This window comes from Watersipora subatra, chromosome 3, assembly GCF_963576615.1.
Source record: "Watersipora subatra chromosome 3, tzWatSuba1.1, whole genome shotgun sequence".
Classification (NCBI taxonomy): domain Eukaryota; kingdom Metazoa; phylum Bryozoa; class Gymnolaemata; order Cheilostomatida; family Watersiporidae; genus Watersipora; species Watersipora subatra.
In genome coordinates, this window is record NC_088710.1 from 67,822,928 (window position 1) to 67,841,095 (window position 18,168).

At 36.8% G+C, this 18,168-nt stretch overlaps 1 protein-coding gene across 1 annotated transcript in view; it reads left to right on the forward strand.

The window, feature by feature from the left end:
• The window catches only part of LOC137391123 (lachesin-like), a 33,510-nt gene extending 16,460 nt beyond the window's left edge, over nucleotides 1–17,050 (forward strand). The window contains exons 7-9 of the mRNA XM_068077486.1: nucleotides 5,803–5,932; nucleotides 14,521–14,720; nucleotides 16,359–17,050. Of these exons, the coding sequence (XP_067933587.1) occupies nucleotides 5,803–5,932; nucleotides 14,521–14,720; nucleotides 16,359–16,489 (461 nt within the window). The 3' untranslated portion in view covers nucleotides 16,490–17,050. The remainder of the gene's footprint in view (nucleotides 1–5,802; nucleotides 5,933–14,520; nucleotides 14,721–16,358) is intronic.
• Nucleotides 17,051–18,168: the final 1,118 nt, after the last annotated feature.

Genomic DNA, 18,168 nt, shown 5'->3' on the forward strand with positions numbered 1-18,168 from the left:
GTTCAACGAGGTCTTGATACTTCAACGTATGTGAAAAACGGTTTACATTTATGATGGTACCCTACAGGATGAAAATATTCGTTGATCATAAAAATTCGCGAATTCAAATTGAAAACTAGTCGCTAGCCTAGTTTTTAATATAAATACTAAACGTAATTGAGTTCCAAAACATTTTTAAAATCATTACCTGAGCTTTGAGCTAACACCATTGCCAATGCATCACATTTATTTACAAAATTATTCGAGGTTGTCACAAGATATGCAGAATGGCGTCATCGCGAAAATAGCCGCTAGGCAGAAGTACTAAACGTAGCCGAGTTCCAAAACTTCTTTAAAATCATCGCCAGGCTTTGAGCTTTATTGCCATTGCGTCAAACTTTACAAAATTATTCAAGGTTTTCACAAGTTATTCGGCATGGCTTCAGCGTCGCAAAAAAGCTCTCTTAGTCTTTTTACATTAAAATCAACTCCATCAATCTCTAATACCGAAGTCGAGGACGATCATGATCTGGACATTATGGTATGTATGTATTTGATTTGCAGTGCAGATACGTTTTTCCATAATCAACTGCATTAGTTAATTCTTCTGTTTAAAAACTTATCGCTTTCATTAAATACTTCAGCTATTGTTTTTGTACTTCCTTAACACTCGTTAATATTTTTCTTTTTTGTGTTTACTGCAGATTGAGAATGAAACAACCTACTCCGATTACGAAAACTGGAGACAAGTAGTAATATTCATCAAGGCAGGAATATTGGCAGAGAAGCAACCAGTCAACCTAGACCCCTTCATCGACAACAACTTCTTGATATCGCTGCAGCAAACATGATTAAATTATATATTTTATTTCATGTATAGATATATTTTAATTTATTACAAACTTGAGTGTACAAATAAAATATTTCAAATACAAATAAAATTTTACAAACGATGGAGTAAATATAAACAGTTTAGTCCATATGGCGGTTGTCTAGCAATAAAATTAAACTGGTTCTCTTGATATGTGAATACTAGCGTGGAATGGTGCTTTCTGACTAGTTATTTTGGTAATAGCAGCTCTGTCACTGTCTTGGGTAGATGTTGAAGGCGATTCTCTCGCTACTACATGGCTGGTAAGGAAGTTATCATCAGAACTCTCCTCGTGGCTTACTATTGCAAAGTTCTGCGGGTTGGCCAAAGATTTGTGCTCGTAAAGGCGTTTTTGTTCTTTTTTTAAAAACAGATATATTCTCCTCGTAAGTAGCTGCGGTCACTTCAACCTCAATTTCCAGACTTCCCTGAATGATTGGTGATCTTCTAAGAATGATATCTACCACCCTTGCAATCATTGTTCTTCGGTGTATGATGAAAAATCTCTCTCTCACACTAAAACAAATAATGAAGCGGTAGGGATGGTAAAAATAAGTATTGCGTTTTACCGAAGAACCAAAGTAAAATTCAACTAATTTAGTAAATGTGAAAAACTCATTACTTACCACAAGTTGTTGGCTTATCAAAGGCCTTCAAAGTGATGAATATTCGTGAAAACTTCTGGGCGTAGCAAAAATTGTTTACCGTAGCTTAGCATGATCGCCTTGCAGTTGTAAGCTAAATATAAACCGGAACACGCGGTGTGCGCATGCGTAGGAATAACTCTATCACTAGCCGCAATAGAGTTAACTTTTCTTAGAGAGTGGCAGTTTTCAGCCGCGAATAAATTCATCCGCGAATATGCATGAAAAGACAATTTTCGTGAAATATAACTCCGCGGATAAATTCATCTTGTAGGGTATATGAACGACTAGTTTTAGGCTAAAAGTGGTGTTTAGCGCCCATCTGGCTACAAGTTTATTATTATTTGTGTGAAATGCAACGCATGAAAGTTTTGCTCTTCTAAATACAGTGGAACCTCGGTTCTCGAACATAATCCGTTCCAGAAGGTTGTTCGAAAACCGAGTTGTTCGAGATCTGAAACAATTATTCCCATTAGAATTAATATATGTAAATTTTAATCCGTTCCAAGCCGAGAAAACAATTTCGGTAAAGTATTTTTAAAAATTTTACACCATAAATTGTACTGTATACTACATACTCTAAATAAAAACGGGAAGATATAAATCGTGTTTATTTTTAATAAAATATTTTCTATCTATGATGATGAAAACAGAAAACAAAAAGTAAAAATTTCGTATGCTTTGCTCTTAAAACATCGAAAACATTTTACGTTAAGATACAATGCCAAAAATTTCAGAAATTGATAATGAAACAACAAAGAATACACCGATCAGTTACATCAAAAATTGTGTGAAAAAGAAAATATAAACAGCAATGGCACGTTTACTTCACATATTTGAAGCAGAATCTTCCTCCAAAACAAGCAAATCTCTTCGGTAGAGGGACGTCGTCCCAGATGGTTCCTTCCTTTTTGTAAAGAATTTATGAAGCGTAACTTGCTTCTCTCTATGTTAACGATTGTTTCCATGCTGTTTCCGAAGCTGTTCTAAATGTTTAGTGCTAATGCACATGCTCCGGTTTGGTCGAGAACTTAATTTATGTTCGAGATCCGAGACGGACAAATCTCAATTTTTTTGGTCGAGAACCAAAGCGTTCGAGAACCAAGGTTTCACTGTAATTGTTTGGAGGCTAGTATCGAATAGTTCAGCAGTACAGAAGAAAATTTGAGGTGAGAAGACATGGTTGAAGGTATTGACAGAAGGTAAAATCGTTCCATCGAAAGCAACAATCAGAACACAACTGGCCAAGCAAATGATGCATATATTTTTGTTTCAAAATGTTAATTTTTGTTTCTGCATATATTATAAGTATGGTTTGTTTATGTCACTTCTTGAATATGTATTTGTAGCATTTGATAGATTATTATTATAATATAATTTATAAATTTGCAGATTTGTAGCATATTATTTGATAGCATCCTTGCGACTATCTTAACACTCCTCACAATGGATCAACGCTCATATCTCCTCTTCTATTGCACATAAAAAGCCAGTTTTGGCTGCAAACTGTAGCAAACATATCAATGAATGCAATGAGCCTTTAGGCAACATTGTTAAAAATAGTTATAAAATAAAAATATGCCTTAAAATTTAAAATGAAATAAAAAAAATTAAAAGCTCAAACATATTGCAAAACAAAGTACAGGCGATAATATCATTGCAGGTTAATTGCAAGCAATATATATCAACTGGTAGAGATATTTCTCGGTGTCCCAATGCATATTTATTAAAAGATCTGCTACAAGTTTGAGGTAAGCTAGAGCAGGTTTATTGCATCTAAAAGGATTAATGTCGCTCCGCCCGAAGGAGGGACATCTCGGCGACATTCGCGTTGCCCAAGGGAGCGACATCTCGGCAACATTCGCTTCGCCCATAAAAGGGTTAAATTTATCTTCCCAAAATTCTGAGAAGCTATTTGAAAAATACTACGCCAGCCTCTATTTGGTCGCAACAATAGAGGAAGTGTTGAAAATAGCGCACAATGCCGTTCAAATAGAGGTTCGACGGTACTTTGGCAACCTGATTCCATATCCATAGTATACCGATGCTCTATCGATATACCTGAGGTTTTATATTATTTTCCATGTGCAGACTTTTTTCTTTGATGCAACAATTTGCTGCTGCCTAGTGGAAACAGCTATTGATATCAGGCTGATGATGTTACCAATCCTGATGGGTACTGATATGGTGCGTTTACACTGGCCGATTTTGTCACCGATTTTGTCGAGCACAGACAAATTTGATGAGTCGGCGTCGGTAGGTGTGAACAGAGAGATCGGTGTCGGTAACGATTTGAAAGTCGGTGTCGGTGAAACCCAGCAGTGCCCGGTTGCACCGACAAATCGGACGCTCATCAGCCAATCAGAAGCTAGGAGCCTCTGATTAAATGAGCCTACGCTTTAATGACAGTGCTAAGTTTATGAAACGAAAGGGCTAGGTTTAATGAGAGGCTAGGAGACTGTCATTAAACTTTCCCTCGTGCTCTTTCTGATAGTGAACTTTTATTTAAATTAATTAAAAGTGAATAGCCAGTTGTACGGCTACTACTAGTAGGTATACTACTACTAGTTCGACTACTAGTACTACTGTAAAGGAATTTGCCGGCCCTTACTTGGCACGATCTAGATTATTTCATACAGAAATAAATTGCGTGTGATTTCATTCAATGTTTTATTAGCGAAGGAAATTCACTAGCCGAGGAGCGTACGGCCATTTTCTCTGTCTACTAAGTGAACGTTGCTCCCTTATATACAATAAAATTGCCCGTTCCGGCTAACGGGACCGAGTAGGAACACCGGTTAACAATGTTTAAATGGCCAATAATTAGGCCCACTAGTGCGTTGATATGACAACATAAACGACGACAATTGATAGCATAACGAGTAGCAAGGCTATAATAAAAAGGACAACACATATAATAAAATATTTACAGACAAATAAAATATATACAAACATATAATACAGACTGTCAGAGCTGCCGCAGCCGATCCTGCCATCAATAAAATCTCATCGTCATCGGAAGACTCCATTCGGCATTCAGTAGTTGCTTCTAGCGGTAGTAGTAGTAGGAGCAGTAGTAGTAGTGTAGTACTAGTATATAATTTCCCACATCAAGCGCGTTGATTTTTATGTGTACTCGTCTTCGCGTGGTCGGGTGAAGGTCAGAACAGCGAAGCGCTGTGATTGGCTGTTGGTACCGACAAAAATAGTTCGATCGTTGCAATGTAAAGGGGGAGTCGATGTCGGCACCCATACGTGAAATGTCTGAGGTACCTGTCTGAGTCGGGGTATTGGCACCTAATCGGAGTCGGTGTTGGCCAGTGTAAACGCACCAATAGTGTAAAAGGATTTATATTCATGGCATGTCCATGCCTATAATTATTATTGGATTTTTTAATATCATTGCACCATATCTCTGTTGACAACAGTTCTATTACGCTACACAGAGTGCAGGTTAGCTGTTGCCACTCCAAACATTACTGTAGAAGTGAGCTAATCGCATCTGCATGTATACTACCATCCAGGCCACATTGAAAGTGTGTTACGCTTCAGTGTTACCCATTTTTAGTTCTAGACTGCTCATAAATTTCTCACCCAATCCTTTGGGAAATAGGCATAGATTTTTATCTTCATTTCTATCAGACTAATCGCATACTGGTTCACGAAAAAAAACAACACATAGGCAACCGATTCTGACAGCTAATACCTACTCGCAATGGGGGTGTATCTATTGACCTTGAAGGTCTTTGCACGGGCTTGATCAAATCCACAAGCTATGTTTAGTCTGAATGTGTTCTATCGTATTGGTGTTAGCCTTAGCTTTAGAAATATAACATCACTTCATATCACCGATAGAAAAGCGTTCATTCCTGCAACAACTGCTCATTTATCACACCACAATCTTGGTGTTAGTCACTGCTTGACAAATGACTTGTCAAAATGAGATAATTTTAAAAGTGAATTGATTCGAGTAGTAACCAGTAATATGATTGCCAACGAATGACTCAAAATACATAACTCGCACGCATGTCTTTAATAGCTGTTCTGATTAAACCCACACCATCCAACTGATCATAGATTCAATTCATATCACGTGGTCTCTGAATGTTATGACCACAGACAATCCTTTAAGCACCAATCCTCATTCGGCATGTGACTTGGTTCTGATGGTCTTAGATTTTTGGAATTTTGTTCAATTGAAAGTGTTATTTTTGTCTCATGGTAGCAGTTGATGAAGTTGGAAGGCTGTAACTGCTAGATGTATGCTAACCGTGATTATATAACTATACACCTACGGTCTCTTTGTAGATCCACCAGTTCTCAAAGTGCACTTACTCGTAGTCTATCAAAAGCTGGGTTACCATACAGAACTGCAGTGCTCTGTCAGGTCTGCCAACCCATCACCTACTTCTAGTGGCTGGTACTACACGTCGAAAAGGTTGGCTCTATTATAGCTCACATATTCATCAATATACATTTATGCGTATTCATATGTTATATCTACAGGTATGTTTAACCATGTCTATAGTTTCACAGGAATTGCGCGCTACTTATTTATGTACACACGATTAGATGATACAAAAACTACATATCCAGTGTATGCTGGTCTTTAGTCATAGCGGAGCTTCATGATTTCCAAAAATCACCAAATGATTTGATGTTGCAAATATATGATTGGCGGTATATCATTATGTAAAGAATTTGTAAATTTTTATCCATATTGTTGTATATTTTAATTTTTTTAAACTGTTTTGTGTTCATGATAATTAGAAACATTCATTTCATGAATGCCCATGTGCGTGGAAGACCATAGCATGAGCTTATTATAAGACTAGAATAAGACTAGTATCGCTCACTTTGAAAGTCGTCAGGTGTGAGATAAATCGTCATTACACGACTATATTGTTTAAATATGGTTGGCGATATCTTTTTAAATGGTGGCGATTTTCAAACCGTCTACTACTACAGTCGAATCGCTACCAAACTATTAAATCGTCATATAGTGAAACTCGATGGTACTTTCATTGATTAGTCTGAGTGGAAGTCTTGGAGAGACGCGTGTAGTTATAATAAGGTGGACAACAAATGAACCTAAAAGCGATTCGTGCCAAACTATCTTTTCGCTGGGTTTGTAAGGATCTGCGGTCCTCTCTCCTTATATCGTAATTGGGTTTAACTATTCGTATGAGACTGCTTGTTTAAATTGGGTCAAGTAGGTCACTTGGCTTTTTGGGAGTTCACTGACTGGCGGTGTCAGTTGATAGCCTTTTGTTCACTCCAATTCTCAATATAAACAAAATTACTCTTTCTCTCCACAGCCAAGGCAATCCTTGTTTGCATAGGCACAAGTTATGAATCATTCACTGGGGCTTTTATGCTTCAAAGATGTCCATCTAGGAGACGTTACTTTTTTATAGTCCCTATTTATTTGAATAAAGAATAATAGGCAGGTCTGGATGCACTCTAGGAAAAGTGTAAGGAGTCAGATTTCCTAAAATCTAGCTAACTGTGGTGCCAAAACCCAAGTAAACTGACAAACTGATTCCCAGTTGTATAAATGTAGTCTCACCTCTACTTACTATCACCTTGTTGTACATATGTAGTCTCACCTCTACTTACTATCACCTTGTTATACATATGTAGTCTGACCAATACTTGCTATCACTTTGTTGTACAAATTTTTGGACGTAAAAAGTAAACATCGAGCAAGTAATAGTCTCAGCGTATGCAGTAGTTTCCAGCAAATAAATGAAGTCTGAATTTTCTCGAAACGGTGTCGATCAATACAGTGTCGATATGTGTTCATTGCGTGTATGTATTCATTGCGTGTATGTATTCATTACGTGTATGTATTCATTGCGTGTATGTATTCATTGTGTGGAGCGTCTTGGTTGTAAATATTTGTGACGTGTAAAAATTCAGCGAAGTTTAGTAACAAAATAACATTACTATCATGTTGAAGGAGGAATCGGCAATAAAACTGTATGATTGAAACTATTCTGTAGAACATCATGGTTTAAATAGTCTGCCCCAAACAAATTACATTTTTCAAGATGTATTTAAAATAGTTTTTGTGATGAGCTTTCTTACCCGCTTAAAGGCTTTCTGTCTGGGTCTGTTTAGCCAATTTCCTATCGCCAGGATAACTAAAAATGGCGCAGATTTTTAGTGCCTTGTTGATTAATATTGTTTTTGTGCAATTTCGAGTCACAAATGCAATAGTCTGTACTCGCATATTATTCCAAGTCCTACTGAGAGGGATTGATAAGTATTTAGACCAATCAAGGATCTCGGTCTAACTGGTCAAAAATGTGTCAGCATTTGTTCATGGGCATAACATAACGAGCGCTCCATCTGCTGTCATTGCATAGCCAGTAGTCAACAAATGGAAGTTTCTAGTTAAGACTAGCTTCAAAGTCGATCACTACTATTTTTACTTTGTACCAAGCCACATGGTCACTGTCACAAGTGACAGTTACAAATGACAAACTGTCACGTGGTCACTGTCAAAAATATAGAAAAACCTCAGCCAATCTACTACTTGGATAGACTGTATTTTATTATCACACTTGCTCCATCTAGTTAGGAGAAATATGAACCAGACATGTATTCTATGCTATAGATGAGCCAGACATGTATTCTATGCTATAGATAAGCTCATCTCCGCTTCACAACTCGTTGCCATGTGTCAAAAGTGAATATTATGTTACTACAATTATTTAGATATCTCTGTCATGTTATCATACAAACAGTGCTGGCTTGACATGCTTTAGGAGTCTAGGGTGACTGTTAGGGGCATATGATAGCTGCTAATCATCTTCTAATGATCTTGTGGCAGCCTCTTGGTCAGTGCAATACTACTACATGTAGTTTTCTTAGTTGCCATAGTCATGTTCGTCTATATCAGACGTAACGAAACCGATGTATCTATGATTGACTGAAGTAGTTGATTATAACGATCTTGATTACATTTTTGCTATTTCCAGCACAAGCTAGTTTCATCTAAGACCTATATACACTATAATACTAGCTGTGCTACCCGGCATTGCCCAAGTAATAAAAAATTCTTTGGAAAGAAATTGATTTGTATTTAACATATAATAACATTTGCTATTCTAACTTTCAAAGTACATCTCACGAGAGAAGTGTTTTGTGTCGCGAAATAATTAAAAGAGAAAATAAAAACAACTGTAAAGCTTTTCAAACTTTGTCAAACAACTGTAACTAAAAGTTTTGTGCAGGACAACTAAATTAAAAATAAATAAAACAACTGTATAGGTTTTCAAACCACTGTATATTTGAATTTTCATAACTTTCAACGATATATATCTTCTAATAAGGATGTTCTAATCTTCTAATGAGTTCTAGAAGAATGTTCGAGATCCGAAACAATTTTTTCCATTAGAATGAATGTAAGTAAATTTTAATCCATTCCAAGGCGAGGAAACAACTTCGGTAAAGTATTTTACATTTCACATCATAAACTGTTCTGCATACTATAAATAAAAATGGGTAGATATAGATCGTGTTTAATTTTAATAAAAGGTTTTCTATTTATGATGATGGAAAAGAAAATAGAAGTAAACATTTCGTATGTTTTGCTCTTGAAACATCATAAACATTAAAGGTTAAGATACAATGACAGAAATTGATGATGAAACAGCAAAAAATGCAACAGATCAGTTACATCAAAAGACGTAAGAAAAAAATTATCAACAGCAATGGCACGTTTTCTTGACATCTTTGAAGGCGAAACCTCCTCCAAAACAATTTAGGGTAACTCGACTGGAGGGGTTATCTCCTTAGCAAATCTCTTCGTTAAAGGAGACGTCGTCCCAGACGGTTCCTTCCTTTTTGTAAAAAATTTATGAAGCGTAAATTTCTTCTTCGTTTGTTACTGAATGTTCCATGCTGTTTCCGGAGCTGTTCCAATTTCAATGCGCATGCTCTGGTTTGCTCCGAATTTCGAGATTTGAGACGAGCAAAATTAATCTCAAAACCTTTGGTTGGAAACCGAGTTGGTCGAGAACCGAAGGGTCCGGAGAGCCGAGGTTCCACTGTATATAATCAGTACACAAATCGCCAAATTTTAAGTTCGAAATAAATTATTGTCGATATCGGTGAGCCGAATAAATTAGCCCTAAAGAAAAAAACTAAGAAGCATCGCTTTGCATATACTTAGGTCCCAAAATATTTTTGAACAGAGGCACCGTAACTCATGGACACGAGGCTAAAATAATTTGCACTCGTATGGTGTATGCGGTATATGAAAACTTCTTTGGTTACTATGCGGTTCTAGTTCAGTGGTAGAACGTACGGATAAGAAACTTGGTGATGTGTTGGTGGTAATTGTCGCGAGTTGAAATCTATCAAGATGCAAAAATTCCTTTTTTCCAAGATTTTAATAGCTATAGCTGGAGGAATACACATACTTTAAGAAATATATATATATATAGATGTGCACATATATATATACAGTCAAACATGGATAACTCGCCCACGGATAGCTCGAACACATGGTTAACTCGAACGGTTTCTTTGGTCCGTTCCCACGTAATGATAAATTGCTATAAATAACTCGAACTTAACACTATTAACTCGAACTGTTTTTTCCCAATGGCTACCGAAACGGTTGTTATCGCTTTAGAAAATCACTTTATTCCAAGCCATAGAGGTAAACCTCAACTTTTCGTAATTCATAAGCATCGTTATTACCACCATCGGCAAAATATTTTTGTCAACAACTTTTCTAAAGGTTTGGTGAAATTTGATTTATACCAAACATCTGCTTCGCGATCGCCCTTCGGAAGCAAGGTAAAGTGAGGTAATCTTTGCATAAACTTCAAGAAAAATCGGCAAAATTGATCGTGGGTAAAACGCTCAAAAGAAAAAGATGGCTTTTCTTTTGAGCATTTCAACAACGATCAAGATTCCATCTCAGATCTTGCACATTTTTATGTTTTTAAGTACTGATTCATGTTTAAAATATACATAAGCATACATGTATGACAGGCAATGAACCACATTCAAACATATACTGAGTGTGCTCGTATAGCTTATATATATTTTCTTCTTTTTAGGCTCTGCCCATTTTTGCGTAAGAGCAAAAATGGGCAGAGCCTAAAAAGAAGAAAATGTGGCTCTGCGAAATTTTGCCAATGTCAATCTAAAAAACGTCCTGGCAATAACATCATATCAAACAACAAACCAATCTCAAGTGATAGAAAAATCTCTATACTTTTTGATGAAAACGTTTTAAACTTTACTTTAGAACCATTTAATTTGAAACAAGCCATTTGTGCTTTTGATTTATATTGTAGTTTGTATATGTACATATATCTACTAATAAATAAGTAAATCATAGATATAGTAAACCCATTTACTATATCTATGAAGTAAATACATGGACTTGTGACAGTGCTCTGATAACTTGAACACTCTGATAATTCGAACACTTTCGCTCGGTATCGTGGAGTTCGAGTTATTCATGTTTGACTGTATGTGCACATAAATTTATAGATATATAAATATATACCGTAAAACCTCTAATTGAACCCCATTGCGCTCTATTTTTCAACCCTTTCAGGGTGGCAGTCAATTGGAGGTGGCGGTCAAATAAAGGTGGCGTTCAATTTGAGGTTTTACGGTATATATAGTGTCTCACGATTGGCTACACGCGAGGCACTCGGATTCCAACCGCTTACTCTTCACACTTTAAGAGAAATATGATAGTTTTTACCTTGATAACGGATACACAATTGTACACAGTAACCAAAAGCCTGAGATTTTCATATAAATATTTTAAATCTTTTCAGGCTGCAATAACTAAACACATAACAAATGCAATCGTGTACGCTAAAATTGGACTCAATTGTGAGTCATCAATTGAGTATTGACAGTGTTGATTGGCTATCGCTAAAAGGGAGATGTATAAAATAATTCCAAATTTATAAATGCACAGAGGACTAATGGATCATTATTACATGTCCCCATTCCATGGTAGATTTGTTTTGAAATTTTTACATTTCGCCTCGGAAGGGTAAGCATAAGGAATCCAAGAGCATCCTTATGTCTAATTTTGTAATTAGATGTGTGATAGATATTATAGAAGATGTAAAGCTACTGTGTACCCGCTTTATGTGCCTACAACATATTCTATGTTTCAACTTGCTCTTTGTCAACTACTAATACTAACGCAATCGCGAGTTTCTAATTTGTGGATATGAGAGGGCCCACCCACAATGATACCAGATTATTGGATCATAGTTGTGTTTATTATCTAGCTTGGATCAGTTAAAAGCTGTAGTTGATTATGTGCATGAATCACTGCACGTCAATGTTCTAGTTGCCGCAGTGGCAGATTTGCAGGTGGTGTGTGTATGTGCCAACAGCTGCTGAGCTGCCAACTACGTGACAAATTATAATCTATGCCAAGCTTGACAAATTCATTCAGGCTTGCCACATGATTTTTGACATCTATTTTCTGAGTTCCATTTGTTGGATCATAATCAAACTTAATTCACCTGCCTTTGAAATGTGTTTACTCAAGGTCGAGTGATTTAACGATTTCAATTTGCCTATGTCATCGATAAATTGCGTGTCACATCAAGTGTGCCGTTTCTGATTAGTTAGAACAGTTGTCATACAACTAATACTTATCAGTGTTATTGTTGAATCACTCTGTTCAAGAGCATTTGGGCTTGCTAATAATCAATTTTTAACAACAAATGAATACGCCAAGCATTGATTCTTTCATCACTTTCAGCTGTGCCATAGTTGTAATGTACCAATGTTTGTATTCTTTGATTATTCATGATCATCACACCTGTATGTCAGCTGATGCGACACATTATGCGAATCAACAGTTTTTACAAGCTAGTGCAGAAATGTTTCCTTGTTATGCTTTCAGTGTGGCAATCTATAATATTGTTTCTCTTATTGTGTGTCGTCTGATTCATTGCTGACTTGTTTGTGGCAAAATCTTTCAGTGAAATAAATTAGTCTAGTCTAGCACAGCAAACAGTCAAGAAGCTCCCTGTGCACTTCTAATGATAATCAACGTATAAATGAATACATTAAAATAGTGAGTTAAAATCACTGTTGTAAATCAATAAATCGTATGCCAGCTTAAAACACTTTTTTCTCAGTTGATTCAATTGTATAGCATCTAGTGTAAACTGACCTAATGGAGTGACAATACCCTGTTATATGAGGTGGAGTGACTATACCCTGGTATATGAGGTGGAGTGACTATACCCTGTTATATGAGGTGGAGTGACTATACCCTGGTATATGAGGTAGAGTGACTATACCCTGTTATATGAGGTGGAGTGACTATACCCTGGTATATGAGGTAGAGTGACTATACCCTGGTATATGAGGTAGAGTGACTATACCCTGGTAGATGAGGTGGAGTGACTATACCCTGGTAGATGAGGTGGAGTGACTATACCCTGGTATATGGGGTGGAGTGACTATACCCTGGTATATGAGGTGGAGTGACTATACCCTGGTATATGAGGTAGAGTGACTATACCCTGGTATATGAGGTGGAGTTACTATACCCTGGTATATGAGGTGGAGTGACTATACCCTGGTATATGAGGTGGAGTTACTATACCCTGGTATATGAGGTGGAGTTACTATACCCTGGTATATGAGGTGGAGTGACTATACCCTGGTATATGAGGTGGAGTGACTATACCCTGGTATATGAGGTGGAGTGACTATACCCTGGTATATGAGGGGCTGAACGTCAGTGCTGATGACTTTTTGTACTACCTTCTCGCTCAGTGCCTTTCAATAATACTTTTGCTTGCAGTAGGTTGGCTGTCTTTAAGGCCTCTTCTATTTTTATTGATCATGAAAAGAATAATTATAGAGTCATGGTTTTTGCCTTCAGTATTTTCTAAAATGAACTATTTGCTTACAAAATTAACTGGTAAGACAACCTCCTATAATATAGATTATAATTAACGCAAAGAATTTATGTAAAGTTTTTGCTTTGTATTACGTCAAAAATAAATGTTCTATAGCGTAAATCGTCAAGCCGGTGCAAGTTCACAACTTCGATTTGAATAACGAGAGTCCATAGCTAACCTTAAAAATATCGTTTTCTCGCTTAGCGCACTTGGGAGAAAAAACGACATATAGTGGTAGGTCTACTCTATTATATATTAGTGCCCTCGCAGTTTAGCATGCTGTGAGAGATCATCAGATGTGTCTATAAAGCACTAAGAATAAGTAGCTGCGCAATTATTCAGAAATACTTGAAGGCAGTCGATTGGTACAGGTGTCATAGTGGCGATCTACCAATCTGAATGTCATGGGTTGGTTCTCGTTGAAATTGATCTTTTATCCTAACCTTTACTTCTGGCTTAAAAATAATGGACAGACAGACATCACTCTTTAGATAGTAAATATTTTTTTTTATTTTACTTTTTTTAGAGATGAGCATTTTTTTTTCTGAGCAGAGAAATGTGGTATATGAGAAAAGGGAAAAAATGATTTGAGTTGTTTCTGAAAGTGTACGTTCTCCTTAACTTATTAAAAAGTTACCTTAATCATGAACCCTAAACCAAGTTAAAGTAATCATAGAAAAAGAAAACAGTCGATACAAACCAATAATACCACAGTTGCTGTAAAGTCATTAAATTAAAAAGTTGGGTTTTAGTTTTTCCTATTTGAAGAGCCGAAGGAGTGGGTTTGGGACAATCTTGGAATGGATTAGGCAATTCACGTGTATTTTAGTGTTCATACAACATAAAATCCCAAAATCCATATATCGTAAATGTTCTAGGAGCAGGTTATTTACGTTGTAGGAGCATCTACTGTATGTTGAACCTAATGTCAAGGCTATCAGAAGTTGGAGCCAAACGAACAGTCTTAAACATCACCCTGTGTATGCTTTCAGTCCATCCCTGTTTGTTTTAGCGCCTTCCCTTAGTACATTTACTGTTTGTCTAACCTCGGTGCATTGTTTAGTGCCTGAGTGATAACCGTATGTGTTTGATAATGTTATTGCAGCGACCGGTCAGCCAGCAGAGTAGATATAAAACCGACAGATCCCAAGATCAAGGTTGGGAATCTGACTGAAGATGACTCAACTGGAATGCTGGTTTCTACACTTGTCATAGATGCTGTCAGTGAAGTTGACTATACGAGGCTCTACTGCTGCCGTATTAGCAACAGTATTGGAGAGGCTGAAAGTTGCATGTCCGTTAGAGGTGATAACTCTGAACTTATTATCTCTTCATGTTTCTAGTTTATCTGTTTCTCTCAAGCAAGCTCCTTTCTAGGGTGCTTTTAGATTCCCTAGACATAGCCTACTTAGAGGAGTATGTGTAGGGGATTGGACACACAATAAACATCTGTTTAGACCTATGTGTATCTATAAACTTGGAGTTGTCCTCTACATACTCACATTGATGTTCACATGGGTGTTCACATTGATACAAATTTATCATGGAAGTTTCACATAGAAAAACTTTTTAATAGTGTTAGACCTTTGTTAGGACTTTTATATAAATGCTCAAGGTATTTACCCCACAAAATTTTGGCTTTAATTTACAACACATTTATTCATTCTAAATTCAGTTACTGTATTGAGGCTTGGGGGAACGCCCCAGGTAAATGCTTAAACAAACTTCAACTTCTACAAAAACGAGTTCTCAGGATTTTACATAAAAAACCTAAATTAGAACACACCCGCCCACTTTTTCAAAAATCTTCAATTCTGACTGTGAATAAACTCTATGAATTTCGAACTCTCATCGCGTCTCATCAGTTATTCTACAGCCTTAAATCACATCGCATTCATCAATATCCCACTCGTTGCTCTTCCTTAAATCTAAAGCTACCTCCCTCTAAATCTGCTTCGGGTCATCGCAGAATGTCATACCAGCAGTCAGCACAATGGAACGCTCTGCCTGATGAACTGCGTAGGGTTGTGAGTATGCCCACTTTTAGACGTGCCTTCAAGCTGTACCTGTTGAGCGGTGACTAAATAGTTTCTGGCTGCTTGCTGTTAACTTGTGGCCCAGCGCCTTGACTAGCAATGCTACTGCGCAGTTTGGGCCTCATCATTATTTCTTTTCTTTTTCTTTTTTTTCTGTTTTCATATTTTTGATGAAATAAAACAAACAAGCATACTGCTTTCATCGGTATGTGACTAACACAGTTATTACCCTATTGATGACTAGTGAACAAATCCAGTAGACCTTTTAAGCAGGCACCAAATACATTTGTGATAAGGTAAGCACTCGATTATATTAGCCTCAGAAACATTAAAATGACTGTAAAGATCACGGGGCAACTGCTCTTATTTTTGGCTCACACAAAGACGAACTTCCAATGAAACCTAGAGCAAAACTTTCTAACAAATTTTGTTTGGACAAAACTATGGATCTGTTAAGATCTCAGGCAACAGCTTTTACTGAGCCATCATCATGCATACACTTATCACCGGTAACAGACCTAACCCTAGGTACCTAACCTTAGGTACCTAACCCTAGGTACATCTTCTTTTATCCCAATCAAGGGAAAAGGTACTATAAATCCTCTAAAAGTTGTGAGTGTAAGTAAATGAATCCAAAACCCTCAAGTGTACTCCAATCACGTACTCCGTATATAGAGAATCTAGAAGTGGCAGTAGTGTTGATTCAGATGGTGCCATAATTCATATCTGCTTGTGATTTTGTAAACGTTGGAAAAATAGCATGTGAATGTATGAATTGCTGAAGTTGCCCATTGTAACTGGCTACAACTATCGCATGATTATAGAGAAAACGTTTATAGGTTTGCAATATTTGTGAGTTGACAACTTCAAATTGCTCTGAGTGAACAGATTTTTGTATCGTTTGTAGCATCTGACACTATCGTGCTGGTGAATGGACAGCAACCTAGGAAAGGGCCTGTTACCAACACATCCAGTGATTTGACGGTGCAAGGGTTGCTGTCGGTCTCACTCTGTCTACTTGTGTTTCTAATATTATGACAGGCTGAAGATCTTTGAAGAAGGCAGCTGATTTATACAAACATAAAAAATAAGACACTGATAATAAGAAATAGTTTGTTATATCATCTATATATTCATTCTCTCTTGCAGGAAATTAATGGTTTATGTAAACTCTACTTTTGTAAATCAATATTATAAAACCTTCATATCATGTTTCTGGCAGGTTTTACTATTGATCTGGTGGCATATCATAATACATTGATATTGTTACCTTTTAGTTCACAATTAACATGTCTAAATAGCTAGGCTTTTTACTTAAGTGCACCTTTTAAAGAGTGGATTAGCCCTTCTGAGAACTAGTGAGTGATTCTGGTCTAAAACTACATATTTTACTTTTTTAAAGCTTCTATTTTTACAAGTAGTTATAATTACATTTCTCTTAATTTGGTGCACTTTGTTTTTATACATTTCATGGTTTTCTCAGATTTATAATCAGCTATCAATCACCTCTGTCTGCTTCCCTTCCCTTATACCGTCAATTGAGTTGCTGTTCCTAACAAAGACTGTATGTAAATATATAGCCAGATCACCCCCAACAAACACTTGGTATCGTCTATGATGCAGCTGTGTGTGACTGTTACTCCTTAGTTTAGTGACACTAAAAACATTGGTAACCCCATGTTACTCCTTAGTTTAGAGACACTAGAAACATTGGTTACCCCATGTTACTGCTTAGTTTAGAGACACTAGACACATTGGTTACTCCATGTTACTGCTTAGTTTAGAGACACAAGAAACATTGGTTACCCCACGTTACTGCGTAGTTTAGTGACACTAGAAACATTGGTTACCCCATGTTACTGTGTAGTTTAGAGACACTAGAAACATTGGTTACTCCATGTTACTGCGTAGTTTAGTAACACTACAAACATTGGTTACCCCATGTTACTACTTAGTTTAGAGACACTAGAAACAGTTGTTACCCCATGTTACTGCGTAGTTTAGAGACACTAGAAACATTGGTTACCCCATGTTACTGCTTAGTTTAGTGACACTAGAAACATTGGTTACCCCATGTTACTGCTTACTTTAGAGACACTAGAAACATTGGTTACCCCATGTTACTGCTTAGTTTAGTGATACTAGAAACATTGATTACCCCATGTTACTGCGTAGTTTAGTGACACTAAAACATTGGATACCCCATGTTACTGCGTAGTTTAGCGACACTAGAACCATTGGCTACCCCATGTTACTGCTTAGTTTAGTGACACTAGAAACATTGGTTACCCCATGTTACTCCTTATTTTAGTGATACTAGAAACATTGGTTACCCCATGCTACTCCTTAGTTTAGAGACACTAGAAACATTGGTTACCCCATGTTACTACTTAGTTTAGAGACACTAGAAACATTGGTTACCCCATGTTACTGTTTAGTTTAGAGACACTAGAAACATTGGTTACCCCATGTTACTGCTTAGTTTAGTGACACTAGAAACATTGGTTACCCCATGTTACTGCTTAGTTTAGAGACACTAGAAACATTGATTACTCCATGTTACTGCTTAGTTTAGAGACACTAGAAACGTTGGTTACCCCGTGTTACTGTTTAGTTTAGAGACACTAGAAACATTGGTTACCCCATGTTACTCCTTAGTTTAGAGACACTAGAAACATTGGTTACCCCATGTTACTGCTTAGTTTAGAGACACTCGA